General features: G+C 43.5%; 2 protein-coding genes across 8 annotated transcripts in view; one reads left to right on the top strand and one right to left on the bottom strand.

Annotated features, from left to right (window-relative positions):
- Positions 1-17102, bottom strand: part of UBE2F (ubiquitin conjugating enzyme E2 F (putative)) — a 291447-nt gene that overhangs the window by 115121 nt on the left and 159224 nt on the right. The gene's annotated exons all lie outside the window — the stretch shown is intronic.
- Positions 8245-17102, top strand: part of LOC143784261 (uncharacterized) — a 29006-nt gene continuing 20148 nt past the window's right edge. Inside the window, exons 1-4 of one of the 2 annotated variants that reach the window (XM_077272290.1) lie at positions 8245-9015; positions 9373-9492; positions 9579-9738; positions 12250-12442. In XM_077272290.1, coding sequence (XP_077128405.1) covers positions 9390-9492; positions 9579-9738; positions 12250-12442 — 456 coding nt within the window. In that variant the 5' untranslated portion in view covers positions 8245-9015; positions 9373-9389. Of the gene's footprint in view, positions 9016-9045; positions 9493-9578; positions 9739-12249; positions 12443-17102 lie in introns of those variants that run through there. The other variant, XM_077272289.1, reaches the window with a different exon arrangement.

Raw genomic sequence — 17102 nt, 5'->3', positions numbered from 1 at the left:
CGGAAGTCTGTCTACTCTAATATGTAAATTCAGCTTTTTTAATATCAATACAGAGCACTAAGCCACTATGAAAATAATACCGGCAATAAGCATTTTACTCTTGTAGTTGTAGGTAAATTCACTTTTGATCCATATGCAAATGAGGGTGCCTCAGTGCACCCTTGTCGTGGCCAATGGTTTGGTGCACCGTGTCGCGCTCTGATTTGCATATCCACCACTGTCCCTACTATTGGTAGACCGTGCTGGCTCTCACAGGAAGCGTTCCCTAAACTCCAATCCCAGTCCTGACACAGAATGGGCCAAGCAGCTCGCCCACATGGTCAGGGCATGCACACAATCAGTGTGCGCTGATCTCCGGCCCCTCTCTGCACTTCCGAGTATAGCGAGCTGTGGCCCCAGATTAACAGGCGACAGACATCAAAGCGTGCCCGCCTTTACACCGAGTGCTGCTGGGCTCCTCCCATGTAAATCAACATGCGTAGAAACAGGGATATGACTGCAGGGAGCGATCGTAGTGATAAAGTCAGCGCTGTCAATCCAGCTCGGGGACAGAGCGGGATATGCAGATTGGAGGGCGCAACAATGCACACAGACATTGGCCATGCCAGGGTGCACTGAAGCGTCCTCATTTGCATATAGATTAAAAGTGAATTTAACAGCAACAACAAATATAAATATTTAACTAGCTAAATTTACATCTTGAAAGGTGACAAAATCCCTTAAAGGGATCTGTCAACAGGTTTTGCAATTTAATCTGAGAACACCACACTGTAGGAGCAGAGACCCGGATTCCATGGATGTGTCACTCTCTCAGCAGCTTGCTGCAGTTTCAATACAATCAGTGTTTTATCAGCAGGAGATTATCACTGCAGGACTAGGTGTCATGTGCAAGCCAGTGAGGCAAATTTATGTAACCTCACCCCACCACGGATTTGCAGCTTGCGGATGATGCACAGTGTACACAAGAGGCTGCAAATCAGATCAGCATTCTGAGCACTTCTATATCTAAAGCAGGGAAAACCGGGATTCTATCCAAACTGCACCAAGCAGACCAGTAAGGGACCCATTACTGGAATCAGGCTCTCTGCCCCTACATCACATTGCTTTCAAATACCATAGCAAAAACCTGCTGACATATTCCCTTAAAGGTGTTATATCCGTGGTGTTCATTTAGATAGCAGCAACAATGTTACGAGATCGTCACGTCACTGCTGTACTTTAAACTTATACAGATCTACTTTCATAGAAGTAGGATAGGTGATAAATTTGGCTCTCGACCGTCCCGAATCACATACCATTGTGACATCATGCAGTTACCCTGATTATCGCAAACACAACCAGGACATTTTATTCTACACAATATCAAAAAGTGTCCTCTTCTTCTAAGCAGGTTACAACAAATAAACCAACATACCGTAATCTACATTAAGTGACATACGAAGACTGCAGACCATAGAAAGCTTGATTCACACAGATCTTTTGTGAAAGGGTAGCCAATAAATAAATCAACGTCCTACAGGCTCAAGTAAAATCCTTTGCAAAGTCCATTTACTTTGCCATTTTTGAAATGTCTTATGCATGAAAACCGTCAAAAGGCGGCCAAACATTTCCGAGGCATAGAGCAATATTCCAGTAAACGACGAACTACAACCCTGCTCACTGCATTACAATAAGCCAATGGCAAAAATGCTTCATTACATAGGTACAGACACCAAGGTCATTATACTGTAAAAAGCATAAAAAGCCCCCCGGGACACAACTAAGAGGGTGCACGGACTATAATATCTGTATGCTCAGCAATACGGGAATCCTGCAGCACATTACTTGGTTTAGCATTGGTCTCAGAGATAAATATCCATTCTTGTCCCCAGCAGCAATATGTATGGACAATCATGATGACTGCCCTGGTTTATAAGGTTATTTATACAAGCATTCCAATCTATATATTTTTTATGAAATGTGTGTATATGTGCGTGTAGTGTAGGGAGAGTATTAATAATATACTCCCCTACTGCTGTTCTCTCCGGTGTCCTGCACCGTTCTGCTCCTCTTCTCAGTGACGTCACTGCTCTGCAGGTCACACTGTGCTCTGCATGACCCGGAAGTGGCTTTTACAATGTTAGTCTATGGAGCATCAGAATGAGGTCCTATAGACTTACGCTGGGCTTCTGGCTCACGGATAGAGCAGACAATGATGGGGATAGTCGCAGGTGAGGTAACTTCACATATGGTAATATCACGTGATACTCCATTTGTCCATAATGAAAGGACGTTAGATAGCTTAAAGGGAATCTGTCACTGGCAGCTCTGTGCTATGAGCAGATCCCATCAAAATCTATTTAAAAAGAAATGCGCTTTCCCACGACCCCCCAACCAACAAAAAACAGACAAAAAAAGCCAATCAAATCCTCCCGAAATGGACAGCACAGAGGATTAAGGTTGAAATGAGTGTAGAGAATATTTTCTAGGGCTTATTGTGTGTGTGTGTGTGTGTGTGTGTGTGTGTGTGTGTGTGTACTTGTTTTGCTATACTTGTGGGGACATGGACCTGAATACACACCAACAGTGTGGGGACCTCTGTCTTCGTGGGGACCAAAAATCAGGTCCCCACGAAGCTGCCAATGCTAATCAGTAGAGAAGACCTTGTTTATACACCTAGCATCAAAATCTCAAGTGTCCTCTTTATACACATATATAAGAGACAGTGTGTATGAGTGTGTGTGCTCAATATGTGTAAACTCCCTCTCTGGTGCCTTTGTGGTACTGCAAGCTGATACACACTTCAGAAAAGCCTCAAGATTCCACCTCTGGCAAACCGAGGTACTGCAGGCTCACACACAAATTTGTTTAAAGTGTGTTGTAGGGACACAGATACAGTCTTAGTCATCTGGCAAACCGAGGTACTGCAGGCTCACACAAATTTGTTTAAAGGGCCACTGTTACCCCCTCCAGCTGTTATAAACTAAAAGAGCCACCTTGTGCAGCAGTAATGCTGCAGTCTAACAAGGTGGCTCTTTTAGACTTTGATTCATTTATTACCTCATTAAAGCGTTTTAAAAATTGGCCACAAATACCAGATATTGTACCGGGAGGCGGTCCGAAGCGTCCTCTATGAATCTCCCAACTGCCGTCACTCTTCTCTTCAGGGGCGATGGTCGCCGCCCCCTTCGCGGTGTTTCTTCTTAAATCCGGCGCCTGCGCCGTGCGTGCCTGCCTGGGGCAGGCGCAGTCTTCATTGTCCTTCATAGCTCAGACGCAGGGTGCCTGACTGCACCTGTGCGGGCAGTGCGGCCGCCCTGTTACTGAATCCCCGCCCCGCACTGTGTTATTCATTATGCACAGTGCGGGGCTGGCATTCCTGGGCATGCGCACTGCGCTGTTCAGGTGCTCCCCCATCTCGGACGCTCTCCCTGCTCCCCCGCCTTCCGGCATTGTTATTTGCAGCTGCCACATTACAAACGCACAGCGCAGGCGCCGGATTTAAGAAGCAACAGCACTAAGGGGGCGGCGACCATCGCCCCTGAAGAGAAGAGTGACGGCAGTTGGGGGATTCATAGAGGACGATTCGGACCACCTCCAGGTACAATATCTGGTATTTGTGGCCAATTTTTAAAACGCTTTATTGAGGTAATAAATGAATCAAAAACTAAAAGAGCCACCTTGTTAGACTGCAGCATTACTGCTGCACAAGGTGGCTCTTTTAGTTTATAACGGCTGGGGGGGGTGAGAGTGGCCCTTTAAAGTGTGTTGTAGGGACACAGATACAGTCTTAGTCATCTGGCAAACCGAGGTACTGCAGGCTCACACAAATTTGTTTAAAGTGTGTTGTAGGGACACAGATACAGTCTTGGTCATGTGACTTAGTGGGAGTGGTGTGCAGAGTCTTAGCAGTAAAGAGTATTCCATATTTCTGCCAGATACCCACAGAGATATTGAAATCTGAAAAAAGAGACTTCTGCTCATTGAAGGTAAGAACTGCTCACATAGGGTTCAACTCCACAGCAAACAACTCTCTATTTTATGCTGTATGTTGCTCTTTATATGTTTGAGGTGACTGCACATAGGGTTGCATAATGTGGATTATGTATATAAGTGTACACAAGGTTCGTAATGTGGATGATGAGGAATAGATATCCCACATACCCAGCTTTCCAGTAACTGTACTGAGCAAGAGAGATGGGGAATAAACATGATAAATGTACAGTATACAGTGTAATGGATATATCCCACATACCCAGCTTTCCAGTAACTTTCCTGAGCAAGAGAAATGGGGAATGAACATGATATATGTACAGTATACAGTGTAATAGATATATCCCACATACCCAGCTATCTAGTAACTTTCCTATGCAAGAGAGATGGGGAATAAACATGATAAATGTACAGTATACAGTGTAATGGTTATATCCCACATACCCAGCTTTCCAGTAACTGTACTGAGCAAGAGAGATGGGGAATGAACATGATAAATGTACAGTATACAGTGTAATGGATATATCCCACATACCCAGCTATCTAGTAACTTTCCTATGCAAGAGAAATGGGGAATGAACATGACAAATGTACAGTATACAGTGTAATGGATATATCCCATATACCCAGCTTTCCAGTAACTTTCCTATGCAAGAGAAATGGGGAATGAACATGACAAATGTACAGTATACAGTGTAATGGATATATCCCACATACCCAGCTATCTAGTAACTTTCCTATGCAAGAGAAATGGGGAATGAACATGACAAATGTACAGTATACAGTGTAATGGATATATCCCATATACCCAGCTTTCCAGTAACTTTCCTATGCAAGAGAGATGGGGAATGAACATGATAAATGTACAGTATACAGTGTAATGGATATATCCCACATACCCAGCTATCTAGTAACTTTCCTATGCAAGAGAGATGGGGAATAAACATGATAAATGTACAGTATACAGTGTAATGGTTATATCCCACATACCCAGCTTTCCAGTAACTGTACTGAGCAAGAGAGATGGGGAATGAACATGATAAATGTACAGTATACAGTGTAATGGATATATCCCACATACCCAGCTATCTAGTAACTTTCCTATGCAAGAGAAATGGGGAATGAACATGACAAATGTACAGTATACAGTGTAATGGATATATCCCACATACCCAGCTATCTAGTAACTTTCCTATGCAAGAGAAATGGGGAATGAACATGACAAATGTACAGTATACAGTGTAATGGATATATCCCACATACCCAGCTATCTAGTAACTTTCCTATGCAAGAGAAATGGGGAATGAACATGACAAATGTACAGTATACAGTGTAATGGATATATCCCATATACCCAGCTTTCCAGTAACTTTCCTATGCAAGAGAGATGGGGAATGAACATGATAAATGTACAGTATACAGTGTAATGGATATATCCCACATACCCAGCTATCTAGTAACTTTCCTATGCAAGAGAGATGGGGAATAAACATGATATATGTACAGTATACAGTGTAATGGATATATCCCACATACCCAGCTTTCCAGTAACTTTCCTATGCAAGAGAAATGGGGAATGAACATGATAAATGTACAGTATACAGTGTAATGGATATATCCCACATACCCAGCTATCTAGTAACTTTCCTATGCAAGAGAAATGGAGAATGAACATGACAAATGTACAGTATACAGTGTAATGGATATATCCCATATACCCAGCTTTCCAGTAACTTTCCTATGCAAGAGAAATGGGGAATGAACATGACAAATGTACAGTATACAGTGTAATGGATATATCCCACATACCCAGCTATCTAGTAACTTTCCTATGCAAGAGAAATGGGGAATGAACATGACAAATGTACAGTATACAGTGTAATGGATATATCCCATATACCCAGCTTTCCAGTAACTTTCCTATGCAAGAGAGATGGGGAATGAACATGATAAATGTACAGTATACAGTGTAATGGATATATCCCACATACCCAGCTATCTAGTAACTTTCCTATGCAAGATAGATGGGGAATAAACATGATATATGTACAGTATACAGTGTAATGGATATATCCCACATACCCAGCTTTCCAGTAACTTTCCTATGCAAGAGAAATGGGGAATGAACATGATAAATGTACAGTATACAGTGTAATGGATATATCCCACATACCCAGCTTTCCAGTAACTTTCCTATGCAAGAGAAATGGGGAATGAACATGACAAATGTACAGTATACAGTGTAATGGATATATCCCATATACCCAGCTTTCCAGTAACTTTCCTATGCAAGAGAGATGGGGAATGAACATGATAAATGTACAGTATACAGTGTAATGGATATATCCCACATACCCAGCTATCTAGTAACTTTCCTATGCAAGAGAGATGGGGAATAAACATGATATATGTACAGTATACAGTGTAATGGATATATCCCACATACCCAGCTATCTAGTAACTTTCCTATGCAAGAGAAATGGGGAATGAACATGACAAATGTACAGTATACAGTGTAATGGATATATCCCATATACCCAGCTTTCCAGTAACTTTCCTATGCAAGAGAGATGGGGAATGAACATGATAAATGTACAGTATACAGTGTAATGGATATATCCCACATACCCAGCTATCTAGTAACTTTCCTATGCAAGATAGATGGGGAATAAACATGATATATGTACAGTATACAGTGTAATGGATATATCCCACATACCCAGCTTTCCAGTAACTTTCCTATGCAAGAGAAATGGGGAATGAACATGATAAATGTACAGTATACAGTGTAATGGATATATCCCACATACCCAGCTTTCCAGTAACTTTCCTATGCAAGAGAAATGGGGAATGAACATGACAAATGTACAGTATACAGTGTAATGGATATATCCCATATACCCAGCTTTCCAGTAACTTTCCTATGCAAGAGAGATGGGGAATGAACATGATAAATGTACAGTATACAGTGTAATGGATATATCCCACATACCCAGCTATCTAGTAACTTTCCTATGCAAGAGAAATGGGGAATGAACATGATAAATGTACAGTATACAGTGTAATAGATATATCCCACATACCCAGCTTTCCAGTAACTGTACTGAGCAAGAGAGATGGGGAATGAACATGACAAATGTACAGTATACAGTGTAATGGAAATATCCCATATACCCAGCTTTCCAGTAACTGTACTGAGCAAGAGAGATGGGGAATGAACATGATATGATAAATGTACAGTATACAGTGTAATGGATATATCCCACATACCCAGCTTTCCAGTAACTTTCCTAAGCGATTAAATAGTTGGTGAATAAACATGATATATGTGTAATATATAAAGGATAAGGGGACCTCTTAAGCGGACCCTAAATCTGAGTTAAGTCTAAGGGTACGTCCACACGCTGCGGGTGTATGGCGTCTGGAATCCGTATGGATTCTGTACAGATTCCGTACAGACTTTGGCCGCTAAATGCGTCGGTATTCCTGAGTATATATACCAATTGGTCGGCGTATATATGGCAGTAATAGGGTGGAATAGCGGCGGTAGTTCCTTACCACCGCTAATTCCCGCAAGAAGCCGCAGCTGATATTTAGCCACGGTTTCTGCCATTTTAGCATGTCAAATTATCAGACGGATCCTGTCCGTCAAATTGACATGATGCGGTTGAGAATAACGGCAGTCCAGATCAATTTCCGGACGAAAATAATCCGACCAATGACATCAGTACTGGTTTTGCTGGTGGCTACGGATCATCCGCCACAAATCCGACATGTGTGGACGAGCCATAATTCTCATCTGTTAGGTAATTCTGTCACAGACTTCATGCTTTTTATTGCAATTGGCAAAATTAATTCCATCTTTTCTGCAGGTTTTGAGGTGCTTTTTTGGCGCTCTTATGTGTGGCAAAAGTGCCAAAAAATACGCTGCTAAGATGTTGCAAGAGCGGTCTGACTGCGGTTCAATTCTAACCTATAAGCAATTTCTGTTTGTATTCCGCAAGAAATCCGAGCGGCAAATTGACAAGATGCGGTTGAAAATTGCCGCACTGCGGCCTGCTTTCCGCAGCAGCAATTTTTCTGTCCTGTGTGAACTGCTTTTTGCAGTTCACACAGGGTATAATGGAGGGCGTGGCCGCAGCGGTATTTCCGTGCAAAACCTTGTGAAAAATCCACATCTGAACGTACCCTTAAATGACTTATCAAATTTACTATTTGCGCTTCATTCACACTGCCGCTGTTTTTGTGGCCGCATTTGCGTTCCGTTCTTGCGACCCCCGAGTTTGCAAAAGTGGGCCGCAATTGCGGCCGCTCGAAAGCGGAGTATGTGGAATATATATCCCTTACACTATATAGATATCATGTTCATTCCCCATCTATCTTGCTCAGGAGAGCATCTCCCTCCCCCGGCACCAAGAGCAGCTCATACTGAATTGTTACATTGACTAGTAACACTGCACACAGAAATGCACCTTAATATTCCACTGTTAACCCTTTCCTCCCAGCAGTAACACACAACTCCTCACCTTGATATCATGGTGATTTATGGTCAGAATGACTTCAATGCGATCAGTGATTTCTATTCTAGCTCTGCTCACATAGATTTTATATCCACACTCAACTCTAGGCCGTTCTTCATATTTTGGGGGCTTTTAGTCAGATATACTAGTTTGTGCCTGTATAGTATTGGTGTAGCTGGGAGTGTAGGGCATGGGTTACATGGCACTGTGGTGGGATACTGATGGGAGGTATTGGTGCAGTGTTTGATGCTTCTACTGGGTATTTTCCTACAAATACTGTAACCCCTCACTGCTTAGAACGATCCTTCCCAGCTCTATAATATATTATATATACCCCACAATACAGGCTCACACACACATTTGTCTAAAGTGTGTTGTAGGGACACAGATACAGTCTTGGTCATGTGACTTAGTGGGAGTGGTGTGCAGAGTCTTAGCAGTAAAGACTCAGAGTATTCCATATTTCTGCCAGATACCCACAGAGATATTGAAATCTGAAAAAAGAGACTTCTGCTCATTGAAGGTAAGAACTGCTCACATAGGGTTCAACTCCACAGCAAATGAGTGCTCTAGCACTGGCATCTCAGCAGGGATATTCCCCTACTGCACATGTGTGACAGTTTACAGGACATAACTCAGGGCACCCAGACAGAAGGCAGAGGGGAGCCTAAGCAGCTGAGCCTCTATCTTGGCTTGTGAGCATTAGAACAGGCCGGCGATTACAGGGTAACATGAAAAATATCCGGCTTGCATTATGACTAGAACATGACAATATCCTTTTAAGTACCAACCTATGATGCGTTCCTAAGCAGTTCATGTTATATGTTCTACATTTCATTTTCTGCATACTTTACAAGTAGTAGAATTTGCTTTGATATAGGCAACTGGATTTTCACAATGAAAAGGCGAAGGATAACGCCCGAAAAAGACGCCATACATTATGTCAGTGCCATCACTGACAAACCTGGATTGACCATGAAATACATCAATCCCCTTAAAGGTGAGTTAAAACAAGTTAACTAAATTGCCTTAATATTGTCATGCATTAGAATGACTGTCTTAGGTAATGATAAATATTTTCTACAGGAAGAGGAGTGTTTGCTGAAACTGAAATCGAAAAAGGGAGTTTTGTTGCAGAATATCGAGGCGAGCTCATCAATTTGGATGAGAGCCAGAAAAGGTCCATAAAGGACCCCAATTTTAAGAACTTCGTGTACGAATTTCAGTGGAATGAAAAAATATGGTGGTAAGTAATCAGTTTTTTTAATGCATTTTAGAGGGTATCCATCTTTCCCCAGTTGATAGCCAGTCCTGATTATGTCCTGTCTCTGCTGTTCATGTGAATCCACTGCAGTCAGTTACTGAGGCAGCACCATTTTTGAAACATCAGGTAACATAAAAAAGCACCCTTAGGGCTAAGACACCTATCGAAAAAAATTTCGGATCCGAAATTCGGGTCTGAATTTGCGCAATTTTGGATCTGAAATTTTTTTTGGACATCCAAAATTCGGATGTAAATTAAATGGGAAAATGAAAAAAAAATAAATAAAAATTTCGGCCTGAAATTCGGTTCCCTTTACAAGTACAACCGAATTTCGGACCGAATTTTTTTTTCCCATTTATTATAATGGGGCTGAAATTCAGTCTGAAAATGAAAATTCGGACATGCATCCAAATTTATTTTTCGGATCTGCCGATCCGAAAAAAATTCGGACGTGTGATTTACCCCATTGAAATCAATGCATTTCAATGGGGTCCGAATTTCGGATCCCGAAATCTGAAATATTTTCGGACGTATTTTAGCCCTTAAGAGGGCAATATGAATAGGGGTTAAGGTACCTTCACACGAAACGACGCTGCAGCGATAGCAACAACAATGCCGATCGCTGCAGCGTCGCTGTTTGATCGCTGGAGTGCTGTCACACAGACCGCTCTCCAGCGACCAACGATGCCGAGGTCCCCGGGTAACCAGGGTAAACATCGGGTTGCTAAGCGCAGGGCAGCACATACTCACCTGCACGTCCCCCGCCGTCCGCTTCCTGCACAGACGTGACGTCACCGCTGTGCTGTGCTTTCGCTTTCACTTTGCGGCGCTCAGTCAGTGTGGGAAGCAGACAGCAGGGGACGCGCAGGTGAGTATGTACTGTTTGTTTTTTTTACATTTTACACTGGTAACCAGGGTAAACATCGGGTTACTAAGCACGGCCCTGCGCTTAGTAACCCGATGTTTACCCTGGTTACCAGTGTAAAATATCGCTGGTATCGTTGCTTTTGCTGTCAAACACAACGATTCACGGCGATCGGACGACCAAATAAAGTTCTGAACTTTATTCAGCGACCAGCGACATCACAGCAGGATCCTGATCGCTGCTGCGTGTCAAACTAAACGATATCGCTAGCGAGGACGCTGCAACGCCATGGATCGCTAGCGATATCGTTACAAAGTCGTTTCGTGTGAAGGTACCTTTAGTTTGCTATTTAATAGCTATAGCAGGTAGATTTAGGGCTTTTAAACATATTGATATACCCAGAAATCTCTCATTACAGTGAAGATTTAGCCTCTCTGACTTTACCAGCACAACAAAGGCAGCAAAATGTCTAAATTAAAAGCAGAGATGTATACTTTCCCTTTCCATTGCCGTTGGCAGTTTAGCTAGCATCAAACTGGTGACAAATTCCTTTAATAGATGTCAACCAGTGTCATTTCTTATGTTAAGATGACTGTAACAAGGGAATTTTGTTACCAGTTTTTCAGTGTGGAGTTCTCTCACTGTTTGGTAGGCACGGTGGTCAGACAGAAGAAACCAACTTATGTTATTTAATTATAGAGATTTAAAGGAGTTCTGTCAGGGCAAAAAAAGAAATTATACTCCCCTGCTCCTGCAGACGCTGCCAGCAGTCCATGGGTCCGTCCTCCGGTCGGCGGCGCTGTGGTGTCACTTTCCTGACACTGCCCGGCCTGGAGTGCTTCCGGGTCGGGCTGTGTGCAGCGTCTTTTTGCGTCATATGACGCGTCGGGGGCAGGCTCCAACCCCCTGATGACACACTTGTTCCCACCCACCAGCGCCTCACAAATGTGAGCAGGGACTACTAAATTCAAAGTCCCTGTTCTTCCCACCCACTTTGACGTGCTGGTGGGTGGGAACACATGGAAACTCCATGTGCGTCAATGTGGGAAGGGACAGCCGGTAAAGCCTTCTGCAGTGACACTGTAGGAGTGTTCCCAGGCTGTCCCCGCCCACCGTGTCTCCATGGAGTGTATCCTTGGGTTTGCCTTCCATCCGGCACTTTGGCCTGTACGCCAGAGGGCAGGGATACCTTGAGGCAGGCTGTTCCCTGTTAGTAGTATTATCCGGACACCTTCCCCTCTTCTGAGCACTTTGGTGCTTGCTCATCTCAATTTATATGCAAATGAGCTCCACAAGCAGGATTAGTCCCCATTGTTATGAGGGGGGCTATTCCCATCCCTTACTGGAGTTTCACAGTGCTGAAGGGCTGCATAATGCCCTTCATTACCATGAGAACTCCTGCCATGCTCATTTTCATATACCATTTTATAGCTTAGATTAAATAAGATGTTGCCTTCCTCTGCACTCTGCCCACTGTTCCATGGCTTACCTATCTTTTAGTAAAACTCCACGCTAAAAAACTAGTGACAGACTCCCTTTAAATACATTTGTATTATCTTGGTTATATTATAATCAACCAGTTATTTCTACATGTCAAGATTCATGTACATTTTTTTCTTTTATATCAGCATTGATGCATCCCAAGACAATGACTCATTAGGAAGATTAGTTAATGATGAATATAAAAACCCAAATTGCAAAATGAAGAAAGTTATGGTTGAAAAAAAGCCACATTTGTGCCTTTTTGCCATTAGCGACATCAACCCTGGAGAAGAAATTACATACAATTATGGGGATAGTAGTTTCCCTTGGAGAGAAAAGGTATAATATAATATAATATAATATATAATATTACTTTGTTAGAATATTCAATCTAAAGACATTAGGTGTCTAAAACTACAAATTACTAAATGTATCACTACAAAGACCAGACACCCATTTAATGTACAGTGTATGGAAGGTGTCTATCTACTGATGACAGTTATCAAGTGAATTAAGGGCCTGGTGAGATCAATATCAACATGGCCATTATTGTTCCACAGAAGTGTCTTGCAGTACCTTATTCACCTCTGTTCACATATCAGTTCTTGGCCAAAATAAGCATGAATAGATTTATTCAGTGTTTGAACACACATGTATCGGAGGCGTTTAATTGACTATCAAAAAAAGGCATGTATTACAGTCCCATTGATTTCAATGGGAGCACACACACACTTTGCCATTTAAGCGCAGCCTGTTCTCCTCACCTATTAACATGAGAGGGGCAGCTGAAAAAGCTGAATGCTCTTTAAAAGCATCAGTTTAAATGACAATATCAAAAAAAGTCTAAAAAAACTGAAGACAGATGCCTGTGTGTTTGAGCCCTTGTTTTCAAAAATGTAATGAGCACAGGGTAGCAGGAGAAATGTATAAACAGCTGTAAAGTATGATGTATACATTTGAGGTTGATAAGGAAATAATGGGAGATATACACCTATGCTTTAAAGGTATATCTCCATGCTTGGATAACTCGTGTCCGCAATTACCTTTACCCTTTGCTTGCGAGCCCAATAAATCTATGCCACACAATGTCGTAGAGTTTTGGAAAAGGTTGTATTGTATAATTACAATGGACGAGGTTAAATACCTCCAATTATATCACATGGTGAGGTAACAAAACATCTGTTAATTTACAGAAGATAATTGGTTAGTATATATAAACATGGGTTATATTCGTCATGTGGGCTCCATTTCAACGAATTTCAGTTTAGTTATGAGTACACAGTACCAATGCAGCATCCTACCTTTGGAGGCAGTATTGGACAAAGAAATTACTAAGAAAATAATATGGTTAGACAGAAAACTGGTTAACAAGTATACTAATAAGTGTTTATACTTCAACTTATCCTGGGTCTTAATGTCCAAGGATAGCCACATAGGCAATATAGATAGACTACTTAGGACATTACAGAATGTGCTGAACACTTTGTGTTTAGAGAAAGCAGAGTTAAAGGTCACAGTCTTCTAGACATCTAATAAGAGACTTGACTACACATTGAACAATACTTTAGAACTATAGAACTTATCTATCTAGTGAATTCATAGATATTTCCACAACAAGGTCATGCACCAAGTGGGGACATTCACCACATCCAGACTTCATAACCAACATTCAAAGCACCCTGCCTCTTCCTTTCAGGTCACGGTGCTCGTGGGGACATACTCACACACATTTCAGGTCATGGATCAAGTGGGGACATTCACCACATCCAGACTTCATTTCCAACATTCAAAGCACCCTGCCTCTTCCTTTCAGGTCACGGTGCTCGTGGGGACAAACACACATTTCAGGTCATGCACCAAGTGGGGACATTCACCACATCCAGACTTCATTTCCAACATTCAAAGCACCCTGCCTCTTCCTTTCAGGTCACGGTGCTCGTGGGGACATACTCACACACATTTCAGGTCATGCACCAAGTGGGGACATTCACCACATCCAGACTTCATAACCAACATTCAAAGCACCCTGCCTCTTCCTTTCAGGTCACGGTGCTCGTGGGGACATACTCACACACATTTCAGGTCATGGATCAAGTGGGGACATTCACCACATCCAGACTTCATTTCCAACATTCAAAGCACCCTGCCTCTTCCTTTCAGGTCACGGTGCTCGTGGGGACAAACACACATTTCAGGTCATGCACCAAGTGGGGACATTCACCACATCCAGACTTCATTTCCAACATTCAAAGCACCCTGCCTCTTCCTTTCAGGTCACGGTGCTCGTGGGGACATACTCACACACATTTCAGGTCATGCACCAAGTGGGGACATTCACCACATCCAGACTTCATTTCCAACATTCAAAGCACCCTGCCTCTTCCTTTCAGGTCACGGTGCTCATGGGGACAAACACACATTTCAGGTCATGCACCAAGTGGGGACATTCACCACATCCAGACTTCATAACCAACATTCAAAGCACCCTGCCTCTTCCTTTCAGGTCACGGTGCTCGTGGGGACAAACACACATTTCAGGTCATGCACCAAGTGGGGACATTCACCACATCCAGACTTCATAACCAACATTCAAAGCACCCTGCCTCTTCCTTTCAGGTCACGGTGCTCGTGGGGACATACTCACACACATTTCAGGTCATGCACCAAGTGGGGACATTCACCACATCCAGACTTCATAACCAACATTCAAAGCACCCTGCCTCTTCCTTTCAGGTCACGGTGCTCGTGGGGACAAACACACATTTCAGGTCATGCACCAAGTGGGGACATTCACCACATCCAGACTTCATTTCCAACATTCAAAGCACCGTGCCTCTTCCTTTCAGGTCACGGTGCTCGTGGGGACATACTCACACACATTTCAGGTCATGCACCAAGTGGGGACATTCACCACATCCAGACTTCATTTCCAACATTCAAAGCACCCTGCCTCTTCCTTTCAGGTCACGGTGCTCGTGGGGACAAACACACATTTCAGGTCATGCACCAAGTGGGGACATTCACCACATCCAGACTTCATAACCAACATTCAAAGCACCCTGCCTCTTCCTTTCAGGTCACGGTGCTCGTGGGGACATACTCACACACATTTCAGGTCATGCACCAAGTGGGGACATTCACCACATCCAGACTTCATAACCAACATTCAAAGCACCCTGCCTCTTCCTTTCAGGTCACGGTGCTCGTGGGGACAAACACACATTTCAGGTCATGCACCAAGTGGGGACATTCACCACATCCAGACTTCATAACCAACATTCAAAGCACCCTGCCTCTTCCTTTCAGGTCACGGTGCTCGTGGGGACAAACACACATTTCAGGTCATGCACCAAGTGGGGACATTCACCACATCCAGACTTCATTTCCAACATTCAAAGCACCCTGCCTCTTCCTTTCAGGTCACGGTGCTCGTGGGGACAAACACACATTTCAGGTCATGCACCAAGTGGGGACATTCACCACATCCAGACTTCATAACCAACATTCAAAGCACCCTGCCTCTTCCTTTCAGGTCACGGTGCTCGTGGGGACATACTCACACACATTTCAGGTCATGCACCAAGTGGGGACATTCACCACATCCAGACTTCATAACCAACATTCAAAGCACCCTGCCTCTTCCTTTCAGGTCACGGTGCTCGTGGGGACATACTCACACACATTTCAGGTCATGCACCAAGTGGGGACATTCACCACATTCAGACTTAATTTCCAACATTCAAAGCACCCTGCCTCTTCCTTTCAGGTCACGGTGCTCGTGGGGACAAACACACATTTCAGGTCATGCACCAAGTGGGGACATTCACCACATCCAGACTTCATAACCAACATTCAAAGCACCCTGCCTCTTCCTTTCAGGTCACGGTGCTCGTGGGGACATACTCACACACATTTCAGGTCATGCACCAAGTGGGGACATTCACCACATCCAGACTTCATTTCCAACATTCAAAGCACCCTGCCTCTTCCTTTCAGGTCACGGTGCTCGTGGGGACAAACACACATTTCAGGTCATGCACCAAGTGGGGACATTCACCACATCCAGACTTCATTTCCAACATTCAAAGCACCCTGCCTCTTCCTTTCAGGTCACGGTGCTCGTGGGGACATACTCACACACATTTCAGGTCATGCACCAAGTGGGGACATTCACCACATCCAGACTTCATTTCCAACATTCAAAGCACCCTGCCTCTTCCTTTCAGGTCACGGTGCTCGTGGGGACAAACACACATTTCAGGTCATGCACCAAGTGGGGACATTCACCACATCCAGACTTCATAACCAACATTCAAAGCACCCTGCCTCTTCCTTTCAGGTCACGGTGCTCGTGGGGACATACACACATTTCAGGTCATGCACCAATCACACTATTTGTCTTTAGTGTTGAAAATGCTGATTGGTGGGGTGCAGACATCTGACACTCCCACTAATCTGCTATTCAGCGATGTCTCCCTGACAGAACCAGAAGCAGATGGCTTTGTTCACTGTGTAATGGATCTGCCAGGTTACTTTAGCTCAGTTCAGAGTCACTAGTATGGGAGCTGAGCTGCTGCAGTCTGGCATGGCCACTGCATAGTAAATTGAGCTATCTGCTTCTGGCTCCTTTCACAATGTAGATCTTGCTATGGTGGCTCTACACCCTCTGATCAGATTCAAGCCTATCCTGACGATATTGAATTAACATGCAAAACTCAAAAACTCATTTAAAAGGAAACCTGTCAGGTGGAATATACACAATAACTTACAGATGGAGAAAAAGAAATCTTGTGTGGCATGGCGCACCAGTGAGAAGCGCGGGTGCGCCATGCCACAAAAGGCATTTACATTTGCTGTACAGCTGCTATTGTTCACTGCACAGCGATTGTAAATAGGACATGGCCGGTTCTATTGAGCTAGACGCGAATGTCTAATGTATTTGCAGCGGCGAATATAAATAGAACGTGGCCACGATTTTAATGGAACGCGGCCGCTTCTA

This window comes from Ranitomeya variabilis, chromosome 7 (genome assembly GCF_051348905.1).
Source record: "Ranitomeya variabilis isolate aRanVar5 chromosome 7, aRanVar5.hap1, whole genome shotgun sequence".
Lineage (NCBI taxonomy): Eukaryota > Metazoa > Chordata > Amphibia > Anura > Dendrobatidae > Ranitomeya > Ranitomeya variabilis.
Note: the sequence above shows the minus strand (reverse complement) of the source record. Positions and strands in the feature narration are given on the sequence as shown.